The sequence below is a fragment of the Ammospiza caudacuta genome, chromosome 2 (assembly GCF_027887145.1).
Source record: "Ammospiza caudacuta isolate bAmmCau1 chromosome 2, bAmmCau1.pri, whole genome shotgun sequence".
NCBI lineage: Eukaryota > Metazoa > Chordata > Aves > Passeriformes > Passerellidae > Ammospiza > Ammospiza caudacuta.
This window is the reverse complement of record NC_080594.1, coordinates 88,826,019-88,850,606: the sequence shown is the minus strand read 5'-3', so window position 1 is coordinate 88,850,606 and position 24,588 is coordinate 88,826,019. Positions and strand designations below refer to the sequence as shown.

Genomic DNA, 24,588 nt, shown 5'->3' with positions numbered 1-24,588 from the left:
TTATCATTTTAAATAATGGATTAATCATTCCTTATATAACACAGCACTTCATGCTTGCTCCCCCTTTATTTGGGCTATTCCTCTAGTTTGTAAGCATAATTTTGAATCCCTTTCTGTCCATGGAATGCTTGCAATTATTCCAGATTGATGTCATCACAGATCATATCTATTTCATCATCCCAGTCTGGATGATTCGATGCTGGCAGCTGGAGCTGGTTTTTAAATAGTCTACTGCCATCTCCCAGCAACATTTACCACCTCCCTGTCTCTGCATGAGCAGGTATTCCTTCCCCTTCAGGGTAGCTGCTTTCCACTGCAGATAAGCAGAAGACTGTCATCAATTCCCCTGGACAAACAGGAGTCATTTCCCTATCACACCGTCTGCTACAAGCACTTCTTTCTCTCTCTCTCTGTCAATAAGAACTATGAAACATGACAGAGATGGAGAGAGAGAGAAAGTGAGGTGGGCTGGGGGAGTTCATGGGTACTGTACAGAGGAAGAAAAACAGATGGAGACAAGGCAGAGGATGGGTGATCTTGTGGCCAGCTGGTAACTAGAGAGCAGGTGACCTGTAAGGTAGACTGTCCTCCAGGATCAGTGCCTGCTGCTGTGACCCTCTTGTAGTGGATGGATGCTGGCTCATCACCAGCACAGTGACAGCACTCTGCAGGGCTATGATGGCCTCAGGAGATCCTTCCCTGCTTGGGCACTACTTCTTTCTGCTTCCTTTTCACCCCTATATTATCTATCAAATACATGTATGTATGTATCAAATATATACACACATACATGCAAAATTATCTATGTGGTCTTTCTACCTTAGTATGATCTACTATTCTCCCTAAAAATTATTAAATTTTAAAAAAGTTAAATTATAAAATATAAAAAAGCAAAATTAGAGTATAAAGTTACATATTCTATTTTATACTCCTGTGATTTGTGAACTAGTAATAGGCACTGCACACATGGATCCTTTTCTGGCCAGAAAACTGGTGTTTGCAATATGATTATGCAACCATTGTATCAGAACAACTCCTTTAATTTCTCCATCTGAATGTTCAAAGTGAAGTTTGTGAAAACTTGGTTATGATTTCCTGCAGGAGGTAATATCAAGATTCTGCCTGCAAAATATTTAGGAAATATCTGTTTATGGCAGGAAATATAAGCTACATTTCCAGTTGGAAACACAGGTTACATTTCACTGTGTGTACTCAAAAACTAACCAAGTTGCCTTGGCTCTCTCCATAGCCATTCGGGAAACAAGGACACCTCCCAGAAATATTAATCCTTCCATTTTAAGAATAACAACCACACAGACATCTATTCCAGATATCTGTTCCAAAATAGTGACTGTCTCTTTCTTCTGATTCCAGAGGGAGCCTGGAGGATAGGCTTTGGCTGTACATCTAAGGAACAATTCAGTTACCTAAGCAAAGGTGCCTGGTGCCATTTTGGATGCCTGGATTATGCAGGACCCCTGCAAAGAGCTGGCAGGTACTGCAAAGGATCCATGCAGGTTCACTTAAGTTCTAGAGAGGCAGCTGGAGTCCGAACAAAACATCTTGAGGCACCTAAAATATCTAAGAAGCACTATTACATTGCCTTTTTTATTTTAGGCTCTTTCAATTGCATCACCTGTATTGACAAGAACAAGACTCAGTTGTTTAAATTTCAGGAGCTGCTGTTGTGTCTAAAACCTGGGCACAGAGACATGGCAGAGGATTTGCAGGAGATCTGCACCAACCTGAACTGGAAACAGGACAAGTATGAGACTGTGAAGCCAAAATGACAGTAGACACCTTTGCCCAAGCATCCACATTCTGTTCTAGACCTCCATTAACTGCAGTTGTAGAGTTTAGCAATCCAGCTCTCACTTAGACATCTAATGCTATAAATCTCAATTTACATAAATGGAATCCACCAAATTTTTTATCATATAAAAGATGTGACAGATTTCATTAACAGAAGCATGATGTTCTTCACCCTCAGAACTTCAGGTGAAGTATGAATTAATTCACCTAAAAAAAATTATCTGTGTATCCCTGTCAAGGAAAATAGACACTACTTAGTCCCAATGAATAGTAAGTTCAGTCAACCTTAGGGCAGCAACTAAAACAGCTTGTCAGAAAGATGTCAAAATTGCTTTAAAAATCAGCAGGCACCCAATGATGTCCATATGCATACTTGCAGTTTTATAAAGGCACAGGCATAAAAATAAAAATTACAGTGTTAGCAGAGAGGAGATTACATCTTTTTTAGAGTGACAGCATAGAATAGATGACATCTTTTTCAGAAACAACAACTCATCTGTTTTAAGGTCTGACTTTATGTCAAACTAATTTTCTGACTACAGTATTCTCAAAACAGCAGGATGACTTTATAGCAAATGATGCCTCCTGGGTTTTGCTGGTTTAATTTTATAAAAATTAGAGCCTTTGAAAAACCCTAGATGGACAACTCTGAAGCCCTCTCTATAAACAAAGACAATGCAGACAGCACTTCTGAGAGCAGTAGCCCATTTCCTATTCTCTGCAAAACATTATCTCTAAGAAGAAAGGTTCATTTTTGCACTAATCTCCTTGTTTTCGCCATCCACTTTATAGCATTATTTCCCATAAACTATGAAATACATTCTAAAATTATAGTAAAATGAAAGTACAGTACTTTACTCTTCCAGCTATAATAATGACTTTAGAGAGGGGGTTATTTGGAGATTCAAAGCATTGATTATTTAACTTCCTAAGATACAGAAGCATTTAGATGCTTGAAAATTGAATGGCTGAAACTAACGCATTTAATTCACAGACCAGACATTCAAGAAGGATCAGACTATTAAAAAAATTGCAAATTGTGGTCACTTGTCTGAATGGAAATAGGGTGACATACTAGCAAAAGCACAAGAACTATTTCTTTTTCAATTCATGTAATGTGAGCAAAACACCTAAAAACACAGCAAAACCAAAATAAAATCAACCTGAATAATGAAAAATGACAAAATTTATGGCTAAGTTATTGAAACCTGGCAACAGTAATCTTCCATATTCTTTATTTGTAAGATGACTTACAGTATATTCTCAGTATTACATCTGTTTTTATTATTGATCAGTATTTTGTTTGGAGATTTATATTTCTGTACAATTTATAGTGGTTCTAAATGCAGATATTGGCGGTAGGCACAAAAATAGGTAGGTGCTTAAGTAGCCAGTTACACATATCATTTGTGAAAAAGGCAAATAATTGTGGGAAAGTATGTACAGGTTAAGCAGGGGAGTAAAGCACATTGACATGGATACAGACATATGTGCAGACTGCAGCCCTTCCCTGAGCAATGCACTTCTTATATGCAACTTCATTAATTCCCCCTTGCTACCATATATATGTAACTTAAATTATAAATACCTAATCATGTGATTTTTTTATAACATGCAGGTTTACAATTTTACTAATGGTACTCAATATTTTCAAGATGTTGTGAAATCAAATAGAAACTGCTTATTTACAACTTTTCAGTAAAACAAATTGATGGTCTGCAATTCTGATACTTGCATCTGTCCTCCTGATCCAGCTTAGCATTTCAGCATCAAAAATAAAGAGAAATGTTAATCATTTCATGTAATACAAGGAAGATGTACATGGCTATCAGTAAGTCTATTCTAAAAAATATCTATACAAATAAAAATTTTAAATGCTGGAAAGCTTAATAAACAGCAAATATTCATAGAGGAATATATGATATATAAACCTACAGTTTGATTATGAATAGAAAAGAGCATGATACAAGCTGTAATTCCTGTTACAAAGAACTGTAATCATGTCACTGAAAGCAATATTACAGGCTGCCTAGAAAGTAGCATAATAAAACTTGCTGTAATAACATTTTATTTATGTCCATAAAATTGAAGAATGGTAAATCTCTGGTTATTTTATTTTTAATACAGAGATGAATTTTAACAAGCTAATTTATAAAAGGTTACACCAGAGTCTAGATTTAAATCAAAGGAATTAATGTCCACACTACCACAGTTCACACAGAGAAATTCTTGTAACACATTTCAATAGTTGATGAGGCTAAAGGTCAACACTCACAATATCTGTTTGGAATTAAATGAAAGAATATGCCAAAGTTTAAAAGTTTACTTGGCAACCAGAATGAAGTTCAACAGCTATGCCTCAGGTCTTCAAACTAACTAGGCCCTTTTTTTTCCCTACCCAAATAACTACTTAGAATAAATACTTGAGTAATCTTGAAAAGCTCTGTCCCTTCACCCTTATTCGCTGTTCATTGAGATATACATTGATATATATTTGCTGTACATTGATATATACAAGAATGAGAATTCTTGCAGAGCAGTAAAAAGTTACTTAAAACAAGTGAAGTAACCAGCTCAGGCAGTATGTGAACACAGCTGAGCCTAGTGAAAGATGACTTCTTCTCCTGGCAGGTGAGACAAGCTTAGCTGAAATTCTGGTTGTAGTAAGATGTTCATCAATCAGAAGCCCTTCCTGTTCATTTTTCCTGAAGTAAACTGCTACAGTTTTTATAGTAAAAGTACTCTAGCAACCTGCTTCAGAAACACATCATTTCTTTCTGTTGCAAGATCTGTATTGATGTTTTTCAGATTTTGCATTGCTCCATGACAGGGCACAGGAAAAAGCTTCCACTTCTCTGCAGCTGCTCTGGTAACTAATGGGCAAGAGTGGGCACTGACTCCTGGGGCAGCCAGAAACTGAAGCACTTGGTGCACTGACACACAGTCTGGGGACAAACTGACCATCTTCCTGAGGAGCTCCTGCATCACTGAGGATCTGATTACCCAGCCTAGCATAAGAAGCCGTGTAATTACTTACTTTTCCTTATACCCTTGCTACAGTGGGTTGGACAAGTTGTTATTCAGACCTAATAGGCTTTCCTGCAGCTAGGAAAAAGGAAAGAAAAAGCACAAAAAGCAGCATACATCCCCTCATTTTCTTTCCAATCTCAGTATGCCTTTCTCTGATATTTATTGCCTCTCTGGCACTTCACGTACACAGTGTTATATATTAATTTAATGAGTCATGTAATGCTTCCCTAAGACTGGAACATATCCAAAGGTGGGGAAGGTGGCAGTGGGGATAGTGAAGTCAGATTTTTCAATTACACTTCAGAGAGAAGCTTTCATTCAGCTCCCAATTTTTTCACTTGAGAAGAAATCCCACAGGTACAGAAAAGCCTTTCAAATACATGAGGTGTCTCTGCAGTTGCCTGAATCTGCGTGAAGCCTAAGATAAACTCTTGTAAGAACCATCTCATTTTTTTCCCTCCTGAATGAGTAGAAAGGCTGCCATTGGCGACACTTTCAACTGCAAATGGGTAACTGTATCTCTGTCAAAAGCACTTTTTAGAAGATGAGAAGTAAAGCAAAAGTTTCTCTCTCAGAATTTCAAGTAGAGGGGGTGAAAGTAGTGGCAGGATTAATGAACCTTCAGAGAACATGTATCAAGCCAAGATACACCAGCATGTAACACTGCAACAGTGCATTGAAGGAGAGATAGGGCAGTGTTAGCATCATATGTACTACAGGAGAGCTCAGCTTCCAAACGTATACATATTATTTTTAATGTCATAAATGTAACGACAGCATTGCTGAGTCTTTCTACACGAGGTTTGCAAAAGGAAGAATACAAGGAAAAAAACCTGAGACACAGAGGGAAGGAGTAACTTGCTGAGGAACATGAAAAATCCACCTCAGATTTAGGATTAGGATGAGAAGCAGAAATTGTAGCTTCTAACATTGAATCATCAAGGTATACAGACGAGAGGATCAAAACGCAGAAAAGCACTAAACACCTCCCTGTCCATCGGTGAACACGACACAGCATCACTTTCCGAGACACTACTAGAATACTATTCCTCCCAAGTCCATTCACAACCGCGCCGGCTCCGGGTGCTCAACAAGCCTTAAAGCACTCGCACATGTCAGAGTTTACCCACAGACAAGCTGGGCTGATCGGATTTTTTGCCCTGAAGCGCGCAAGAAGTAGGGAGATGCCGATAGCCGCGGCCCTCCACCACCGGCCCTGGCAAGCCCGCCGGCCGCCGCCAGCCCACCCCGCATCCCGCCCCGCTTCCCGCTCCGCATCCCGCTCAGCGTCCCGCTCCGCATCCCGCTCCGCATCCTGCCCCGCATCCCGCCCCGCATCCCGCTCAGCGTCCCGCTCCGCATCCCGCTCCGCATCCTGCCCCGCATCCCGCCCCGCATCCCGCTCAGCGTCCCGCTCCGCATCCCGCTCCGCATCCCGCTCCGCATCCTGCCCCGCATCCCGCTCCGCATCCCGCTCAGCGTCCCGCTCCACATCCCGCTCCACATCCCGCCCCGCATCCCGCCCCGCATCCCGCTCAGCGTCCCGCTCCACATCCCGCTCCACATCCCGCCCCGCATCCTGCCCCGCATCCCGCTCCGCATCCCGCGGGCTGTGAGGCCGCGGCAGGTGCCGGGGGCCCGGCGGAGCAGCGAGCTCCGGCCGCCCGGGGGTACAGCAGGAGGAGAAGGCGGCTTGGGGCAAACCGGCGGCCCGGCACACTCGCGGAGACGGCCGCCGGCAGTGAGAGTGGAAAAGGAGGGAAGGAGGAAAGCGCGTCTCCAGGGAAATAAAGTTTTCAAGCGAAGAGGGCAGCGCTCGGAGCGCCGCGCAGCCCCGCAGCCGCCCGCCGAGACAGCGGCGACTTCGTGAGAAACGAGGGACGGCAAACGGGCGGCCGTGACCCGGGAGACAGCCCCGGCGCCGGCCGGGCTCGCCCGCCACTCACCATGTTGACTTCGGAAACCATGTCGATGCTGGCGATGTCGATGTTCATCCCCACGCAGACGGGCGGACCTGCAGGCAGAGCAGAGCTTTAGCCGGCGGCCGGAGGGGCCGCGGCAGCGCGGGCGGGCGGCGTGGCCGGAGCCGCCGTGCGGGAGCGGCGGCAGCACCGGGGACAGCGGCGGGGGAGGGGGAGATGGCCGGGCGGCCAGCCCGGGCAGGGCGACTCACCTCCGAAATCCGGCCGGAGGCGGATGTCGTAGCCCTTCAACAATTTATCCACAGTTTCTTTCACGAAGGACATGTTGCCGGGATCGTTCACACTGCGGGGAGAAAGAGACGGGGGTGTCGGGCGGGAGCGGCAGAAGCCGGGGTGCGGGGCCAGGGGCGACGGCGGGAGCGGGGCGGGAGGGGGAGGGCGGGGGGAGCGCATCAGCCTGTTCCCCTGGAGAAACGCATCCCGCTCCGCCGCCGCCGGGGCACGCTGGCTCCTACCTCTGGGCGCAGCAGACCACGGCCACCAGGACGGGAGCAGAGAAGATCCCGAAGATCCTGCCTCTCCCAAAGCCCCACATCCCTCCGCTCCACGCTCCCTTCGCGCAGCAGCAGCAGCAGCCGCCGCCGCGATCCGGCTGCCCCGGCTGCTGCTGAGGAAGAGGCGGAGGCGACAGTCCCCGTTCTCCCCCCACTCGCCCTCCCTCCCCCCAAAAAAATCCCCCACCCCCTGCCCCAGCAGCACCACCCGGCCCGCGGGAGCCGCCCGCGCACCCGGCTGCGCTCGCCCCGCGGCCGGACGCCGCCGAGCCCCGGAGGAAGCTGCCCTCCGCCGGAGCCCGGCTCGCCGCCTCCCCTCCGCCCGCCGCCGCCTTCCCGCCAGCCGGGAGGGGAGGGGAGGGACGGAGGGAGGGAGGGCGCCGCCGTCCCTCCGGGCGGAGAGCCCGAGGTGGGGCGGCGGGGGAGCGGGGCCGGCGGGGCCGGGACGGGCAGCGAGGGGCGGCGGCTCCCCGGGCACCGCCTCGGGGCACGCCCGACCCCGGCACGGCACCGGCCCCGCGATACCGCCCGGAGACGGCCGTGGTCACCGGCAGCCCCGCGGGGTCTCCCCGCAGCCGGCTCCTTGTCCCCGGGGTCGGAGCGGGACCGCGGGTCTGGGGCAGCCCGCAGGGTCCCCCCTGGAGCCGGTGAGCAGGGGCTGCCCGATGCCGTGCCTCTGTCCGCCCTGCCCTCGGCCTGCCCTCCGTTTTGGGGACTGTGCCCACCTGCCCTGTGGCGCATCCTGGGAGCGATGCCCGGGGTGAGCCGCCGGGGCGGGAGAGGGAGCTGGCCTGGGAGCCCTGCCGTGACTTGCAAGGGCCTGAAGCTGCCTCTGCCCGGCCAGGGATGGGGTGTGCATGTACAGGAGCCGGGCCTGAGGCTCCCTCAGCCGTGCCTGCCAGGGTGCCACTGCACTGGCCGAGATGGACGCGCTCTGCCAGGCAGAAGCTCTGCTCGGTTCAGAACGTGTGTAGCCAGGCTTGTCATACGGGACAGGAATGAAGGGAAATGGCACTGGTGCCAGAGATGTAGGGTGAGAGTTGTCTCCTGTGAGCTTCTGGATGCTCTCAGCTTTGTATGAAACATTGGTTGAGGGAAGACAGCACAGTTGTTATTATTTTTAATCTTCTTCCATGCTAATTAGTACTTTCAGCAGGACTTATTGGCATGGAAACAGAAGAATGTTGACTTAGAGATATTGGCTTTGGTTGCAGAGGCAGCTCCTCTCCACCTCACCAGCTCTTCACCATGCTCCATGAAAGTACAGACATGCCCTTGGCCAGCTTCTGATTCTGGTTACATTGCAATCAACGGCCACTGGTCCATGACAAAGCACAACATTTCAGTGGCCAAAAGAGAAAAGCTTTGTCTTTCTTTGGCACTTTATCTCTTAGCACCTCTTTTTCCTTCCACACATTCTCTTCCCTTATTATAGAAACTGCTGTGAAAGGACGGACATTGAGTAATGCCGCTCTGTTAGCCACAGGTGAGAAAACATGGATGGCTTTTCCTCTCTCCTCAGCAAATTACTGAAAAGAAAGACAAGTGCAATCCATTGTCCTGACCTTGTTGCTGTTACAGTTAATAATAGAGATCCAAATAAAAGAAGGAGCAGGCTCAGTTTTAAAAACAATATCAAGCTCTATAGGCAATGCAGGAAAATGTAAGAGAAACTGAGTGTTGCCAAATCTTGTGATTTCATGTTAATATTTGGATTTTTAATAACGCCATAATTACTATGATTATAAAGTAAGTGAAAATCTCAGCATTTATTTAAAAACCTTATTAGGCTTATGATGAAAGCTTGAGAATTATGGCATGAAGCATACATGACTCAAGGTCTCAAAAATGAAAAGTCAAATAATAAGTAACTATGTAGGTAATTTTAAGGCCCAGGATCCTGATGGTTTTTTTAATGCTTTAGATGGGCAGTATCGAAGACCAGTTCTTTCAAAGACTTCAGAGGGAGTGAATGTAGGAAAGGGTACTAATTCAATTCTGTCCCCCTAAATTCTGAAAGAAAGTATTAACACCAAAGAAAATATTTCCTATGAAGAGTTTAACATGGTTTAAAAGCACATTTAAACACTAATAACTCTTCTTAAATAGATTGTCAGTTTTATAACAGAAATAAAAAAAGTTAGAGAGCACTATTTCTGATTAATGTGCTATCCTGATACTTTGGAAACACATCTGAGGTAGGAATGAATCAACAGTGCTGTAGAGTCTTTCATATTTTATCACACTTCATTTAAGTATTTGTCTTCTTGATCTTACAGAGCAACCATTTATTTGGGAACAGCATGAAGATAATCTAGGCTGGAGCTGATGGAACATGGAAGTATTTAGTGGGTTATGGAGCTTTTGTTCCTTGGGACTCTGGGTTCAATTAGGCTTAGCAGTAACCGAAAGATGTTTAAAACTATAAACAATCAATGAATTTCATGAAAGGTAAAAATAATCTTGACTTCTCTGTGACATGGCACTTGCAGTTAAAGTAGCACTGTGGGTTTTGTGTGCAGGAAAGGCTCATAAATAAATTTGTGTGGCAATGAACTGGAGGTTAGACCTAGCAAAGACCTGCACCAGGCACAGTATTAAAGAAAATAGTGGAAGCCCAGGCTTCTGGGAAGCTATTTTATGTGGCTAATAAGGAAAAAATGGGCACAGAAATAGATTCCTTGGCCTGCCCCAGAATTCAACATCCTGATTTTGCTTCTGGAATGAGGCTCCCAAACATCTCCTTTCAATACGCAAGCAGGTTATTTCAAGGCATGCCTTGAAGGAGTCTGGGCACTTTTATTCACTAAAGCAAAACTAAGCATCCAGTCACAACCTGTAGATTGTCCATCCAAGAAAATACCAAGGATGTATCTCCAGACTCCAGGATCTCAGGGTAAACTTTTGTTTTTTGAAATGTTCCACTTTTCAGCAAATAGTTAAGTAGGAGAGAGGGAAGGAGTTAACATTACTCTGTGGCCTAGTGGTTTGGCTGTTGCCTGGGAAGTACTGTTATTTCATAAATAATCCAGCAATTCATGAATTAATTACTGGGTAAAATAAATCAATGTTCAGTGGTATAAGGAACAGAACTCAGTTCTCTCCTGCCTTTAGGTGCCTTCATCATTGTTCGTTCTCTTTCCTTGCTCTGTTTTCAATGTACAGTCTTAGTGTCCCAGTAAAACTATCCCTGTAAAATATGAGACTTTGAACATTGTAATTCAGGGACTAAAACTCATCTCTACAACTTTGGTGAATGTTCCAGTCTCTGAGCCACTGGACAGTTATAGATCTACGCTCCTGATCAAATTTTGTTCAATGAGGCAGCACAGCGTGTGTTCTTTACTTCCTCAGTATTGCCAATATTGTACAGGCCACTTCAACAATGGATAAGTCTAAATGCAAAGGTGAGCATTATGTGTGAAGGAGCAAAAGGACTGTTCTTGCTCCAATGCAAGCAAGTGTGGAAGAATACAACTGCCAAACCTACACATGAAAGTAGTCCTTAGGGGAAGTTGGATTATAATGGATTCATCAACTAAGTCTGGGTTAGCAGGTACAGGGCTGGTCTCTAGAGCAAAACTCATTGCTGAGGATCTGACATCCATGACATACACATTTGTTGTTTTGAGTTAGATTTTTTTTTTTTTAATCCCATTAGGAAAAGTGAGGAAGTCTGGACCACTAGACTAAATGCTCATTAGCAGTTAGAGCAATGTGCTGCTGGGGTGCATTTTTCTACTTACAAAAGGAGTTTGAAAGGAGTCGTGTTCATGTACTCTGAGACTGCTCTGAGATGTGAAACAAAGCACAGTAAGTGGGAATGATCAAGTGATTCACTTTGCAAGCACAGTCCTGGTCTGCAGTAAAATGCTATGTAGATGCATCCATCATCCCATTTCAAAAAGAGCTGGAACAGAGCACACTCAGCCCTTGTCAAAGGACAGAAATGGTTGAAGGCAGTGGAATTGGAATGAGAAGCGACTCAAAATTTTGGAACAAATTCCAGTTTCCTTCATCATTGTCAGTACTAATGGAGATACAGCAGAGGAGGCAATGACAGGAAGGGTAAAGAAGAGGAGAGAGGTCTGCTCACAACTGATGCATTTGCAGTATCACCACTATCAGTCACCAGATGCAGGAGAAAGCCTGGCTTGGGAATCAGGGAAGAAGTATTTGATCACACCATACAATACATCACTGAACTGGAAAGTGGTGCTAGGGGTTTACCTGACAAAATGGACTTAACTCCACTTAGAGACTGAGGTCAGAATCACTTATCAAACATTTTCTTCTTCTTTTTCCTTTCTCGCTTGTCTGTCATTTAACTGATTTTGACAAAGATCCAGTCTTATCCTGAAGCAAACTGCAATCACAAAGGGTTCAGAGATACAAAAGAGAGAGAGACAGACTGGAACTAAAAGTAAGTGGGAAGAATTGCTTTTATGGCTGAAATGTTGTCTTCTGAGGAACAAAGGACATTAATCTTACTAGGCTGAGACCCATGCTGCTGCTTACCTACACTGCCTTGCAGCAATTTTAATAGCCTGCTGGTTTAACCTGCTGAGAAGGTGTAATTAATAAAACTGGCTGGGAAAAAGTACACAAGAAAAATTTCAACTCTTTTTTTTTTCCCCTAAACCTGACTTCTTTTTCACTTTATGAAACCAAAAGTTGAGGATCATTTTTGTCAAAATACTATACATCAGAAAATTAGTATTTCCTTCATAAAGCTCAATTTTCCTACTTTCTGCCCTGCAATATCTCAGCAGAAGCAGAGCTGTAGAGTGACAGGCAGATGCTGGGAAGCATTAGGGCTTAAGGAATATTTTGCACTTTGGCAGGTTTTACACTGTGTTTTGCCCATTCAGATAAAGAGCACTGGTTGTTGGACATACTCTGTGAGGAGAACAAGATTATGTTTATTTACTTATGTATTATTATATTATTATATTACACTTATTTATTTATGTATCAAAATTGTGTGTGATATTTGCTGTTGGGTAATACTCAACAGTTTATTTAACTGACAGTGAGTTTATACTCATTGTCCCCATTTCTGTCAGACAGATTGAAAGCAGCCTTGCATGAATGCATTTGCTTTGGTTGTATAATTTGCTGGTTTACATTTAATTATACAGAAATATTAATGGTGTTATGTCAACAGTTCTGATGTAGTGGAGATCTGAATGTTTCAGTGGGCCACATAAAGAATAAGTTATTAATTCATAGGAGTAATGGGGAAAATTTGCCTTTAATAAGAGGCTTGACCCAAATTGTCTTAAACAGCTGTTTAAATTTCAGATGGGTATTTTTTCTTCATATTGAAGAACATAGAACAAAAATTTGAATTATCTGAATGAATTTAAAAGAGTATTCCTGCAATATTCCATTCCTTATGCGGCAAAACCTCTGGATTATGCACATAGTGAGTCAGACACATCAAAATTAAAATCCATTGACACTTTGGCAGAGGAAGAAATAATCATGGCTCTTTATAGCTCACATTTTTTTTATCATAAAGATTAATCATTATGCACTGAAATAACACAAATACATTAGAGGAGCCTATCGTGCATTAGAAATACTATTCTTTTAAGTCTCTGTCTGGATGAAAACATAGTCTTTTGAGAAAAACAGATAAGTAATTGAGTTATGACATTTTAAATTTTTTTTACTGTTACTGCAGTTGAGGAAGTGCTATTTTATATGGGACTTCTGTGTTAAGTTTCAACTCGAGCGGATTCATCTAAATCCCTTTGTCAGCAGCACATTATTCTTAACAAAACAGTATGCAGTATCTATACCTTTTTTCTATAAAGCTATATCAGAAGGATGTAGTCCATATATTTATTTTTTCATATTTATCAATGCCTTTATGAACCTTATTTGTGTTAATTATTGGTTATGCAATTTTTTACTAACAGCAGCCAGAATTCCAAGTTAAGATCCCTGCCGCCTTTTGCAGGAGATTATATAGAGTGAAGAAGACAAGCATGAGTTGTTTGAATTGCTTATATTTAATATTATGTATATTTAAAGGAAGATCAAGCCAGGATCCTAACTGATGCATCTGTATTAGGACTGGCTAAAACACCAAGATGTTGGTTCCTGGCATTTTCATCCAAATGTCCCTTTGAATTTTAACAGAGGAAAAGAGGAAAGACAAGGAAAAAAAAAGGTCCAAGGGGAGGGAAGTGCAAACACTTCCACATAAAACAGGATAAGCAATGAGAAGGAAGTGAAGTGAATTTTTCTAGACACCACTGAGGAAGTGAAAATCCAGGGTAACAAAGAAAAAGCTATGGGTAGAATAAAGTGAAAATCTGATGCGTGTCTTGCTCTTATCCTTTCAGAAGGACACAAATCCTTTTTTCCTTCCTCTGAGGAGCGCCCTTAACAGGAACCATTCCATGAAGGATGATGGGAAAGGAAAGGCTTCAGGATGAGGAGGTGTGCTTATGCAGAGGCTGCATCCCCAGCCTCCCACTGCCAGGGCACAGCTCTCTGCTGGTCTCTCTACGTGCACCCTCCTCTCCCCAGGCTGTGCCAGCCAGCCCTTCGCTCTCACTCCCGAACACTGGCATCAGGAGCAGACACAGCTGAGCTCACAGGACACAGATCAGGATGGGGGGCCACATTCCATCTGGGAAATAACATGTAAATTAAGCTGGTTGTGTAATGGTATTTCTTTGTCATATGCAGTGTACACAGAGGGGAAAGTCATTATATTTTAGGGGAAATCATTATTAGGTATATATAGAATTGTGTGCGATGGGTTAAAATATTTTTTGTTTTGCCTTAAAGATTACTTTGCGGCTCTGGAAAAAAGAGTTAATAATAATTTTTTAACATTTTGAAGGATTTACATTCTATTACAGATAATAATCACATGCTTAAAGTAATTTTAGTAACTCACCTTGTGTCATAAATTGCATATAATTTTTTGTTTTCTTCAACTGCATTCCTAAAAAGAGAGAAAAAGAGCATATTAGTTACATGCCTTGTGTCCATTGCCAAAAATCCCCTTGTTTATTGCTCTAATGTTTTCAGACCATCATTGTAGAATCTAGAAGTGGGAAAAAAATAACCTATAAATTGACTTGTTCAACCCCTCACATGACAAGATTGTAACGATCCTTTGGAAATTGCCTAAGTGGGTTTTTAATTATAGATCCATGACTCTGTTGCCAAGAAATGGAAAAAGAAAAAAATAGTAACTGCTTTTGTGAAAAACACAATGAAAAGATATGTTTTTGATAGAGCTACAGGAATAATTTTCAGCAATGCTTTCCAATTGATCCAGATGAACATTATCCAATTCAGTTATTCATTATTTTTTTAATAAATGAAACTAACAAATACATTGAAATCTAATGCACTGTACTTAATGTGAGTAAATAATTTAATGCTGATATTTCAAATACTTTTAGGTATGATTAAACATTGAAGTTCATATAAAAAAAAGCATATTGAAAATTCAAAGCTAGAGTATATAATTTTGAGCTTTTTTCAATTGAAATCCACATGACTGCAAAACACATTTTGCATTCTTTAACTATAAAATGAGGGGTTTTTCCCTGGACTTTTTTGTTGAACTGTTCCTGAGCATGTGGGGAAAAAAGTACTCTTCTGAAATAGTGCTAGTGATTTGAGGGAGAGCAAGAAATGTTGTCTGAAATGTGTTGGCTTTGCTGGAATCAGCAATAAAATATAAGTTTTAGCTAAGTAGTTTCTGAGAAGGCGTGATGAATCTAAGAGGCACTCCATAATAAGTATTGATTTGTATCTTACAGTCTGATTTATGTCTCTGTGCATTACTTTACCTGTCTACTTAGAGAAGTTAAGGAGAAGAAACTGAAAGCATGGGGTGAATGATCCTGAGTTTGGATGCATTAAGCTCCACTTGCATGGGAAAGTTAGATGCTGGGTTTGGTCCCTGTCCCTGGAGTGGTTATGCCTTTTCCATTAAATATGCACTGGCTAAAGGATATAAACAGCTGTCTTTTGTGCATGCTCTACTCTCTTGTGCATTGGCTAAGGAGATGTGGGGCCTCTCTCATGTCCTGAAATAGCCAGCTGTGTAAAACAGAGTGGGTGCTGCTGAGCTGGCCTCAGATTGGCTGCCAACACCTGGTCCATTTAAGGTGTCCTGAGGTACCTGAGACACTGCAGAGCTGCCAGTTACCCCACAGGACCTACACAACACCCACACTCTACTGGAGAGTTAATTGGAGTTCCAGGGGGACACCTTGGAGAATTCCAATGGCTCAGAATGCTTGTGTGTGGGAAGAACTGGGCTGAAACTCTCAGGTCAGATTCCACCCAAGAGAAGGATTCCCAGCTTTCTGTACAAAGGCTACATTAACTGAGTTGACTAGATCTCTATTGACATAATGGGAACACCCAGGTCTTGTGTAGACACCTACGCCTAATCTTCAGATTAATCCTACTCCAAATTTCAAAATATCTTATGTTATTTTGATTGTTCTAGCATCAAGATTCACATACCACATTGCTCTGGATTTAAAGATCATCGTATTGGATGCCTGCAACCACACCTGGGCATGCTCTGTTGGGCTTTGATGGATATTCTCAAGCACAGTTTCATTTATTCTCCACACTTCTGGGCTCTCTGTTCCTCCGTGACCCCCACTGGGTAATTTCTTGAGCTCAGCAAAGGAGAGAGAAGGGGAGGAATAGCAGAGAAGCAGCATCTGAAACCTGAGCACTGACCAAATATATCTCCTGATTACAGTCAGGGATCTCATAGTGGTAGAGTCATATGGTCACTGCTGAGACAAGGAGATGCCTGGGCTCTTTTCTGAAGTGCACATTGCACCTTGCTGCAACATAGTGGAACATCCACTGCATTTGCAGAAGCTGGGTCCAGAGACTCAGGGAGCAAACTTAGCCTTCATCATCCTTTAGGACTATGCTCCCAAACACAGCCAGTGACACCTGGGAGACAGACACAGCTCAACTTGTAACCATGTAACTGGCATGGGACTTAACAGCAAACTAGCTATGGGTGGAAGAGGGCATTACTTCTAAAGGAATACCTACAGTATAGGTGGAATAAGTATCTGGTTTCCATGTCATTGCCTAAATAGATCCATACCATGAGATAAAAAGAAACTGGAATTCAACAGAGTTTTCTTTAATTAGTAGATTTGTGAAAATTTTCGAAACTGGGCAAAACATCATGTGTGGCCACTCTGTGTTTATAACTTTTGACATCCATCATCAAAAATGCCAGTGGCAAAATGGAATTAGCTTCCTTATTGGTAGTGAGATGACAACGGCAAAAGGAGATCAGGAAAATAAACCATCAAGCAAATGTAACAGGAAAGAATCAAATTTGATCTTTTAAGTGTTGAAGTTTCACAATCAGCTTTTATTCAGACTGATAATGCATTCCATTTTTTTCTTCTCTTGCAAAAAAATGCAGACACATCTTAATGTTGAAATTCTCTTATTCAGCAGAGTAGTAAAATCATGTGGTCCCTGCATTGAAAAATGCCTTCTTGTGAATGAGGACTAAATGGAGTTCAGGAGTCTCCTAGTGGGGCTCTGTCTGCCTGGCACCAACAGAAGACATACTTCTGAAAGTATTACAAAATTAATTCCCCCATCACAAAAGCAGCACACTAAAAGTACTTATATTAAAAGCACTTTGTTGTATATGAATATAATTATATAATTGATTATTCCCATTAAAATGCTTTGCCTCCTTATCACAACTTTAATAAAAGAACAAAACTACTTTGAATATTATGCATGCACTTGCCTAGAGCCACTATTAAGCAGAGAGCTCTGTGTGCAGCCAGGCAGTTGTTGATGGTAAATCAAATGGAGGGCATATGGTTTCAGTATGGCTGCTGGTGGAGTTTTTGTTGCTAGAAAGAGATAATGCTTTGCATTTAGGATTATTAAAGTAACAGAAATAGTAGTTTATCTTTTCCCCTTTTTTTCCTTTCCAGCTCTCTTGAAAGTCCACTAATATAATACAGAAAAACATGCTAGGAACAACCCATGCTGGAATGTTAGGACTTCCCTGAACTTCAGACTTAGAATGTTGTGTGTTTTTTTAAAGACCACACAATTTCTGGATGATACCATGAGTCAGAATGCCTCTGGTTGGGATTCCTCCTTGCTGATGTAAGCATCAGAGATTAAATGTGTAAGTCTGAGCCAGCTACCATGGAGTACTTTAATAATCAGCAAGGACAGCAAATGCAAGTCCAAAGACTGAAAGAAACTCCAGAGGCTGAAATAGACTAAAATAGTGTAAATGAATCACCCTCCAGAAGTACCTAATAACTATGAACATATAGCCCATAGCTAGCAAGACATCTAACTTTTGGGTAGGTAGTATTGCCTAAGATATATCCCATTTATGTGATTTAATGGGAATGAAGGAAAGATCTGTTTCAGTACATTGAACATATTGCCCTACAAAAGTTTATTAGACCAAGATGTCTTTAGGTTGGAGTTCCATGAAGAATATCTCTGCTAATGTCAAGTGGGCAGCAAAGAAGCAGAAAAGCTGCTAAGTTAATACTTTATTTCTGGACTTTCTGGAGTCTTTTATCCAAATGGAAGTATAATTTTAAACAAGGATCATTCTTTCTGTATTAAGGGTGCAATACAAAGCAGTGCTGGTGGATGAGAGGCTGGACATAACCCAGCAATGTGCACTTGGAGCCCAGAAAGCAAATTGTATCCTGGGCTGCATCAAAAGCAGCAGGGTGAGGTGAGACCCCACATGGAGTGCTGCATTCACCCCGGGGATCCCCAGAACAGGAAGGAGATGGACCTGTTGGAGCAAGTCCAGAGGAGGGGCACCAAGATGATTGGAGGGGTGGAGAACTATGATGAGTGGAGAACTTCTCCTATGAGGAAAGGCTGAGACAAATGGGGTTTGTCCGGTCTGGTGAAGAGAAAGCTTTGGGATGACCTAATTGCAACTTCCAGTACCTAAAGAGAACATATAAGAAAGACGGAGAGGTACTTCTTGCAAGAAGATGCAGGTACCAGACAAAGAAAAATGGATTCTGACTAAAAGGGAGTTCATCTAGATTAAATATTAGAAAAAAAAAATTCAAACTATGACAGTGGTGAGATACTAGAACAGGTTGTTGAGAGTGCCCCATCCCTGGAAGTGTTCAAGGCCAGGCTGGATGGGGCTCTGAGAAACCTGGTCTAGTGGAAGATGTCCCCACCCATGGCAAGTGGATTGGAACTAAATGATCTTTAAGGTCCCTTCCAACCCAAACCATTCTATGATTTTATACCTCACTGCTAGTGAGTCACAGGATGCTTAACAAGGACTCCTGACATTATGTATCTAACAACATGATTCAGCATGAAAATATAGATACAAAGGCTAATTTTATAGCCTGTTAGACAATGATAACAGTAAGGAAGTGAGATATTTTAGCTTCAGATTTGAAAGCATCTGAACATGGAAGGCCACCGCTGAGAGAAAAATACTTGCTTTTTCTTCTTTGGGAAGAATTCTCAGAGTACATATCACACAAGTTATTTTCAAACAGGAAGAAAAAAAACTGTGATGCTAAACTCCCTCTCCACTGGCTCGGGGAATGTACACCTCATTATGTTTGAGCCTTATTCACTTTGAAATGAAGAAAATAGAGCTGCTGGTTGAACCAGCATACACAATAGAGGCCAAGTGAAGCCCATTCTACATGGCTTTGGTGCAATAACTATTGGTTACAAGGGCAAAGCCCAACTGTAAATTTCCCTCCCTAGAACAGCTGATTTTAGGCTTCTACCTCAGGACTGTTCAACCCAATTTGCAAACTCTCCCTTCAGAAACTTCAGAAGCAGTGAGGCACTTGCATCAATGAGTCAATAAAATTCACTTTTCCTAGGAGGTTCAACCCTTGATAACCATGTTAGGTATGCAAGGGCATCACTGTCACATAGCGTGATAGGCACTAACTAATTATTTTTAGTACCTAAAAAATAAGCCTATCAAGAAAAGTAAAAAAGTACAGACTAAAATGTCAAATGCAAAAATGGGAAACTGTGTTTAAAACTCCCAGGATATTGTAGACACAGTTATTGAATTACCATTGTAGATCTGCTGAAACCTCAGTAAGCAGCAGACGATGGAAGTTTTTGATATAAATATGAGATTCACATAGCTATCTCTTATTTTTTAAGATATAAATTAAGTGGATGCAAGCCAAGTATTCATAAATAATGCCAAAAATGTTTATGTATGAGCAGCTTAAACTATGTAGCTCTAGCTGAAATAAATGCTTCAGTGAACATGATTTTAAACATGATTTATTCAAATGTTATGTTAAGTAAGCATTCAATATGCTTTTATGTAATACTGATGCCCAAGTTACATGTAATTATGATGACATTATAGCATCCTTGATCTTTCATAACCTCTCTAGAAAATCATTTTTCCCAGCATCAAGCTCCACAAACAGTATGGAAGTGACAATGTCACATAGTATAAACAGTTACCAGAACAATACTCTTCAGTTCCACTTCTATGAGGACAAGCCAGTCTTGACTCCTTTTGACATCAGCCAGAGATGGGAAGTTTAGTACTGCTCAGAAACATGCCAATGAATTAGCAAGTCTACAAACCTGATTGTTGGCATTTCAGAGCAAGATAAGAAGGATGAAGCGAGGCTATGTCAAGTTGTAGACTCCTGCTTGCTCATATTTAATCACTGGTATTTTTGAGTGTGCCTAGTTCTAGTTCAAGTTCTCTAGTTTCTATAACATTATTTTAGCCCACAGAATTTATTTCCTCTTTTTAATGAATTCCATTTCCAAATATAAAAATAATAGGCATAGAGAAAGCCACAAAAACACACACAAGACCAGTGCATAAATTTTCCATTATCCTGACACTGAAGATCTCCGTGTCACTGCAAATAGTTTAGTGAAGGTTCCAGCTCTGTGCTTAGCAGAGGTCAAAAAGGTAAGCAAGTGCTAAGAACAATGAGGGAATTAATGAAACAAAGAAGGATCAGTACAGTATTGTAGGAATCTGTGTTCTACCCACAGCCTTGAAGCTTCGTGCTGTTCTCTTCCATCTCAAAGAGCTTGAGAGCTCAATAAATGTACAGGAAAGAGCTACAGGGATGATTAGAACTATGGAATGGATTTGGTAGGAAGAACAAAATTTTGGCTGAGACACAAGTCTGGAAGGCAGCTGAGGGAGGAGGGAGATGATGGATGTATATGAAGTCATAAGCTGGCTAAATGATTATTTGCTATCATGTGTATCAGAAAAAAAAAAGAGAAGCACTCAGATGATCAGGTGGTCAGTTCAAAGCAAACAATATGAAGTCCTTTATCACACAATGCATAATTAAATTGTAGGGCTCATTGCCAGAGGAAGCTGTGGAGGTCAAAGATATAAATGGGCTCAAGAATCCATTAGACAAATGCATGAGAAGAAGCTCCATCAATAGATATTAAAATCAATGATGTGAATGCACCCTCTGCCTGAGGAAGTCCATAAACCTCAGACTGCTTGAAAATGAAAGTTTATACCTGGGAAAGAATTGGGTTTTATCTGTGCTGTTTTGTATGTCTTTCCCAAAGTACTACTACTGCCCATTGTCAGGTGACAGCAAACTGGCACAACACTGGCTTGATTCACTCTGGGAATTATTATCTTCAGGGCAATCAAAAATACATGTTTCTGGTTTACCAAGAGCCAGCAGCTAAATAACTTTCACACCTTAAAATTTCTGTTGTTCTCATTACTACACTCTCCACCGGCCCAAATAAACCACTGATTTTACTTCTCTTACATCAGAAATTAATTCAGTTGCATATTTTAGATTTCTGTACTTAGATCTTCTGAAGCACTTGCATACATCCCAGGGTGATAAAAACTTTGCTAGTGTCCTTCTAACTCTCCTGAGGTATTAGAGAGCTGTTGTAAAACATGCATTTACTCAGAAGGAAAAAATTTCAGATGCAGCTAGTGCTCATAAAAACCTTTAGAAATAAACATTTTTACATTTCACAGACCAGAATATATGTTCAATAGGCATATCTGTATTATAAAAGATGTGATATATATTGAATTTAAGGTGTATTGGGGTTCATGCCAATTTTGGTGGCAGAAGCATTTATGATTTAAAAAAAAAAAAGCCTACTCTCTCAAGCTCTTAAATTCCTTATAAGTGTTTTGTTTTGGTTTTGTTTGTTTGTTTTTTAGTTTTCAGAATTAAAATTATTAGCCTGGGAAAAACAAAAATTAGTTCATTAAAGAATAGCTGATGCCATCCTTGAAAGCCTCATGACTGTGAAGGGCAGTTCCCTTCAAGAGGGGTTGAGTTTTCCATGTAAAGTACATGGAGGCACAAGAGAGCCCTGAATTCTTAGTCAGGCATCCTCATGGACATTGTGCATGTTTTTCAACGACCCATATTACAAAATGAAGAGGTCACCTTGGCCCAGCATCATGACAGTTCTGACTGCAAGCAGGTGTTGCTAACATGCTCTGTGCTGAACTCAGAGCTGTTGTGCAATAACCATGCCAAGGAGCACATCAGTTTGACAGGGCCCATCAGATACTCCTCAGGTGCTTTTATGGTAAAAAAAAAATTAAGGTGCCCTTGGTCTCCAAAGAAATTTCTGTGGCTCACCCCTGGGATTTTTAGGCACCCACAGAGAAATAAAAATACTTTCTTTTGTTGGCTTTTCTTTTTGTTGTTGTTTTGATTTTTTAAAAACTAATACTATGGAAAAACCCCTGAACTAAGAGAAGGCTTTTCCGTTAAAGACTCCACTATTTCAGTCATTTGAAAAATATCATGAGGAAGAAAAATTTCTTGATCCATTCTAAAACATGCTAAGTGTATGCAGTTGTACACAAATACTCAGAATGGATTATGAATCCCCTGACATAGACTTTTACAGATAAAACTGGTCTCCAGCCATGCATGGAAGAGCAATTTTAAGATGATGAAACCACATACTATCAGATGAAATAATTGCCTGGATATGTACATGGTAATACTTTCTCAAAGGTTGCCACTGCTTTGCAAGTACAGATCAAAATAATTATTCTAAGTGATCTTTAGCTCTTTTGGTTGTTTAGATAGGAGGTCTTTATAAATTCAAAGGCTGTCAGCCCACAGTGTGTCAGGAAACTTGAATTTAAGAGCCCAGCCCTAACATTTACATTCCTCTGTTATGTTTCAGGGTTGGTTGTAGATGTTAAGAATATTGCCTTTGGGACCTCTAAGTGCATTATATCATAGCCTCGAGCTGTACTTTCTTTTATCTGCTCTTCTTTAATCATCAGAAGTTTTGATTTAAAAGAGAAACAAGCTGGTAAAGGAGCCTATGCATCTTTGCATTTTCCCTACTGCACATCAAGTGTGAGGGTGAGAGGACTGTAAAGTGTAGTTAAATAGTCATGCCAGTCTATGAAAGATTGGAAATGTTCTGTGAATTGGAAAACACGGAAATGTTCTTTGCTTTAAAAATGCATCAGAAGAACTAACACTGTTTTTATTGTACAGGATTTTGAGATGTGAATCTGAACACTGAAACTGTCCTGAATATATTGGGACATCCCCCTATCTGTAGCAGTGGTGCTAAAACTTTTATTTTCTTTAAATGCAAAATAAACACCCAGTGACATTAGAATGCTCTCAGATCTCATCTTGATCTTAGTAAATATAAAAAAAAAAAAACCAAAAGACTTTTTAAGGATGAAATTTTAAAATATACTTTTACTAAAATTTCCTCCATCTTTATTGGAAGACACTGTGAAGTAATTAAGTCTGAAAAAAACACTTATGAAATCCAGAGCACGCATTTCAACACCTCAGTTTATCAAGAGTTGTATAAACATTTTTGGATATGCCTGAAGTACTTTTCTATTGCCTGTAAGTAACAATAAAAAAATTCATATTCATACCCCTTTATTCATACTCATTCAGTGTTTAGTCATCCACTAGAATTTCTAAATTGCCTGGCTTTGTTATCATCAGCTTTATAAATTGTACCCTGCATGCAAGCTGGCTAAAAGGCCCTAACATAATTTTCAACTATATTTGGTATTTTTCTTTCAAAGTTCTCAAATGCTGTGTGTACATATATATTAGACATTGTAAAACTGGGACATGTGAAACCTCAGAGAGGAGAGCAGTTATTAATCTCCATTTAAAAATCCCACTTGAGGAATATGGGGCAAACACTACAGAATTAAATCATTTATCAATGTCAGGCTGTGAGTCCTGGTTATAAGGTTTTCCTGGCAGATACGGAAGAGAATATTAGCCTCATACTAATATTAGGGTAGAGAATATAATGCCTAATACTTTGTTGTAACTTCTAGGAAACATAAATTATATTTTCCCATATAGAAAGCAATTCTATATTTAACAGTGCTTTAGACAAAATAAATCAATTAGACATCTATTTTAGAGTATTTCTGACATCCTAATACCCTTAAGTTGGCATGCAGAACTCTTATATATATAAAGAAGTATATATATGATTAAATATCAATTAACATTTAACTTTAAGCTGCAGATTTCTAGACCCTGGGAGTTATGGAAGAACTGAGTTTCCCTGGAATGCTGGGTACCACAGAATGCAATTTTGGCCCTTCAGCCAATGGGATATTAATTCCTTGATCACCAGAAAGTTTCTTATTGCTTCCAAACTACCACCATGGCTTTTTTACTTTTTTTAAAGCTTCCTAAACCTCTTGAACTTTCAGCAGGTGGACCTCAGGCAGAGTGGGGACCCTGACTGACACCAGAGCAGAGTGGGACCACAGGAGGAGGGGATGAGAGGCTGGACCCTCTCACAGCCTTCCCAGGCCTTCGTTGATGCTCAGCACAAGGGGACTGCTCCCTCCTTCAGTAGTTGTGTAAGTACTTGTCCTCCTCTTACTAATTTTCTGTAAATTTAAGGGGAATCACTGAATAGGGTGTTTTGGTCTGTTCCAGAGTTCCCATTCTTTGTGCTTATAACTGTACAGAGATTTGCTATTTCACTGCATGCACTTAGCAGCAGTTTTAAATCTTAACAGAATCTCTCAGCAGAAGTATCTATAATGAAAATATACTATAGTTCACTGAACTTCAGACCAAATTTCCTTTTTGCTATAGAAATGAATGTCATATTATGCCTTAAAAATTTTTGTGCTTTTTGTTCAATGCATATAATCTAATAACTTGCAGAAAGTTTAAGACCTCATTCTTTAAGAAAGTAGCATATTGAATAAAATATGTATTTTG

At 41.3% G+C, this 24,588-nt stretch overlaps 1 protein-coding gene across 3 annotated transcripts in view; it reads right to left on the bottom strand.

Annotated features, from left to right (window-relative positions):
- GABRB3 (gamma-aminobutyric acid type A receptor subunit beta3) overlaps window positions 1-24,588 on the bottom strand; it is a 194,893-nt gene that overhangs the window by 106,392 nt on the left and 63,913 nt on the right. Inside the window, exons 2-4 of one of the 3 annotated variants that reach the window (XM_058800172.1) lie at window positions 14,238-14,285; window positions 7,016-7,107; window positions 6,789-6,856 (exon numbers count right to left, since the gene is read on the bottom strand). In XM_058800172.1, the coding sequence (XP_058656155.1) occupies window positions 6,789-6,856; window positions 7,016-7,107; window positions 14,238-14,285 (208 nt within the window). Of the gene's footprint in view, window positions 1-6,788; window positions 6,857-7,015; window positions 7,108-7,279; window positions 7,360-14,237; window positions 14,286-24,588 lie in introns of those variants that run through there. The other 2 variants (XM_058800173.1, XM_058800174.1) reach the window with 2 other exon arrangements.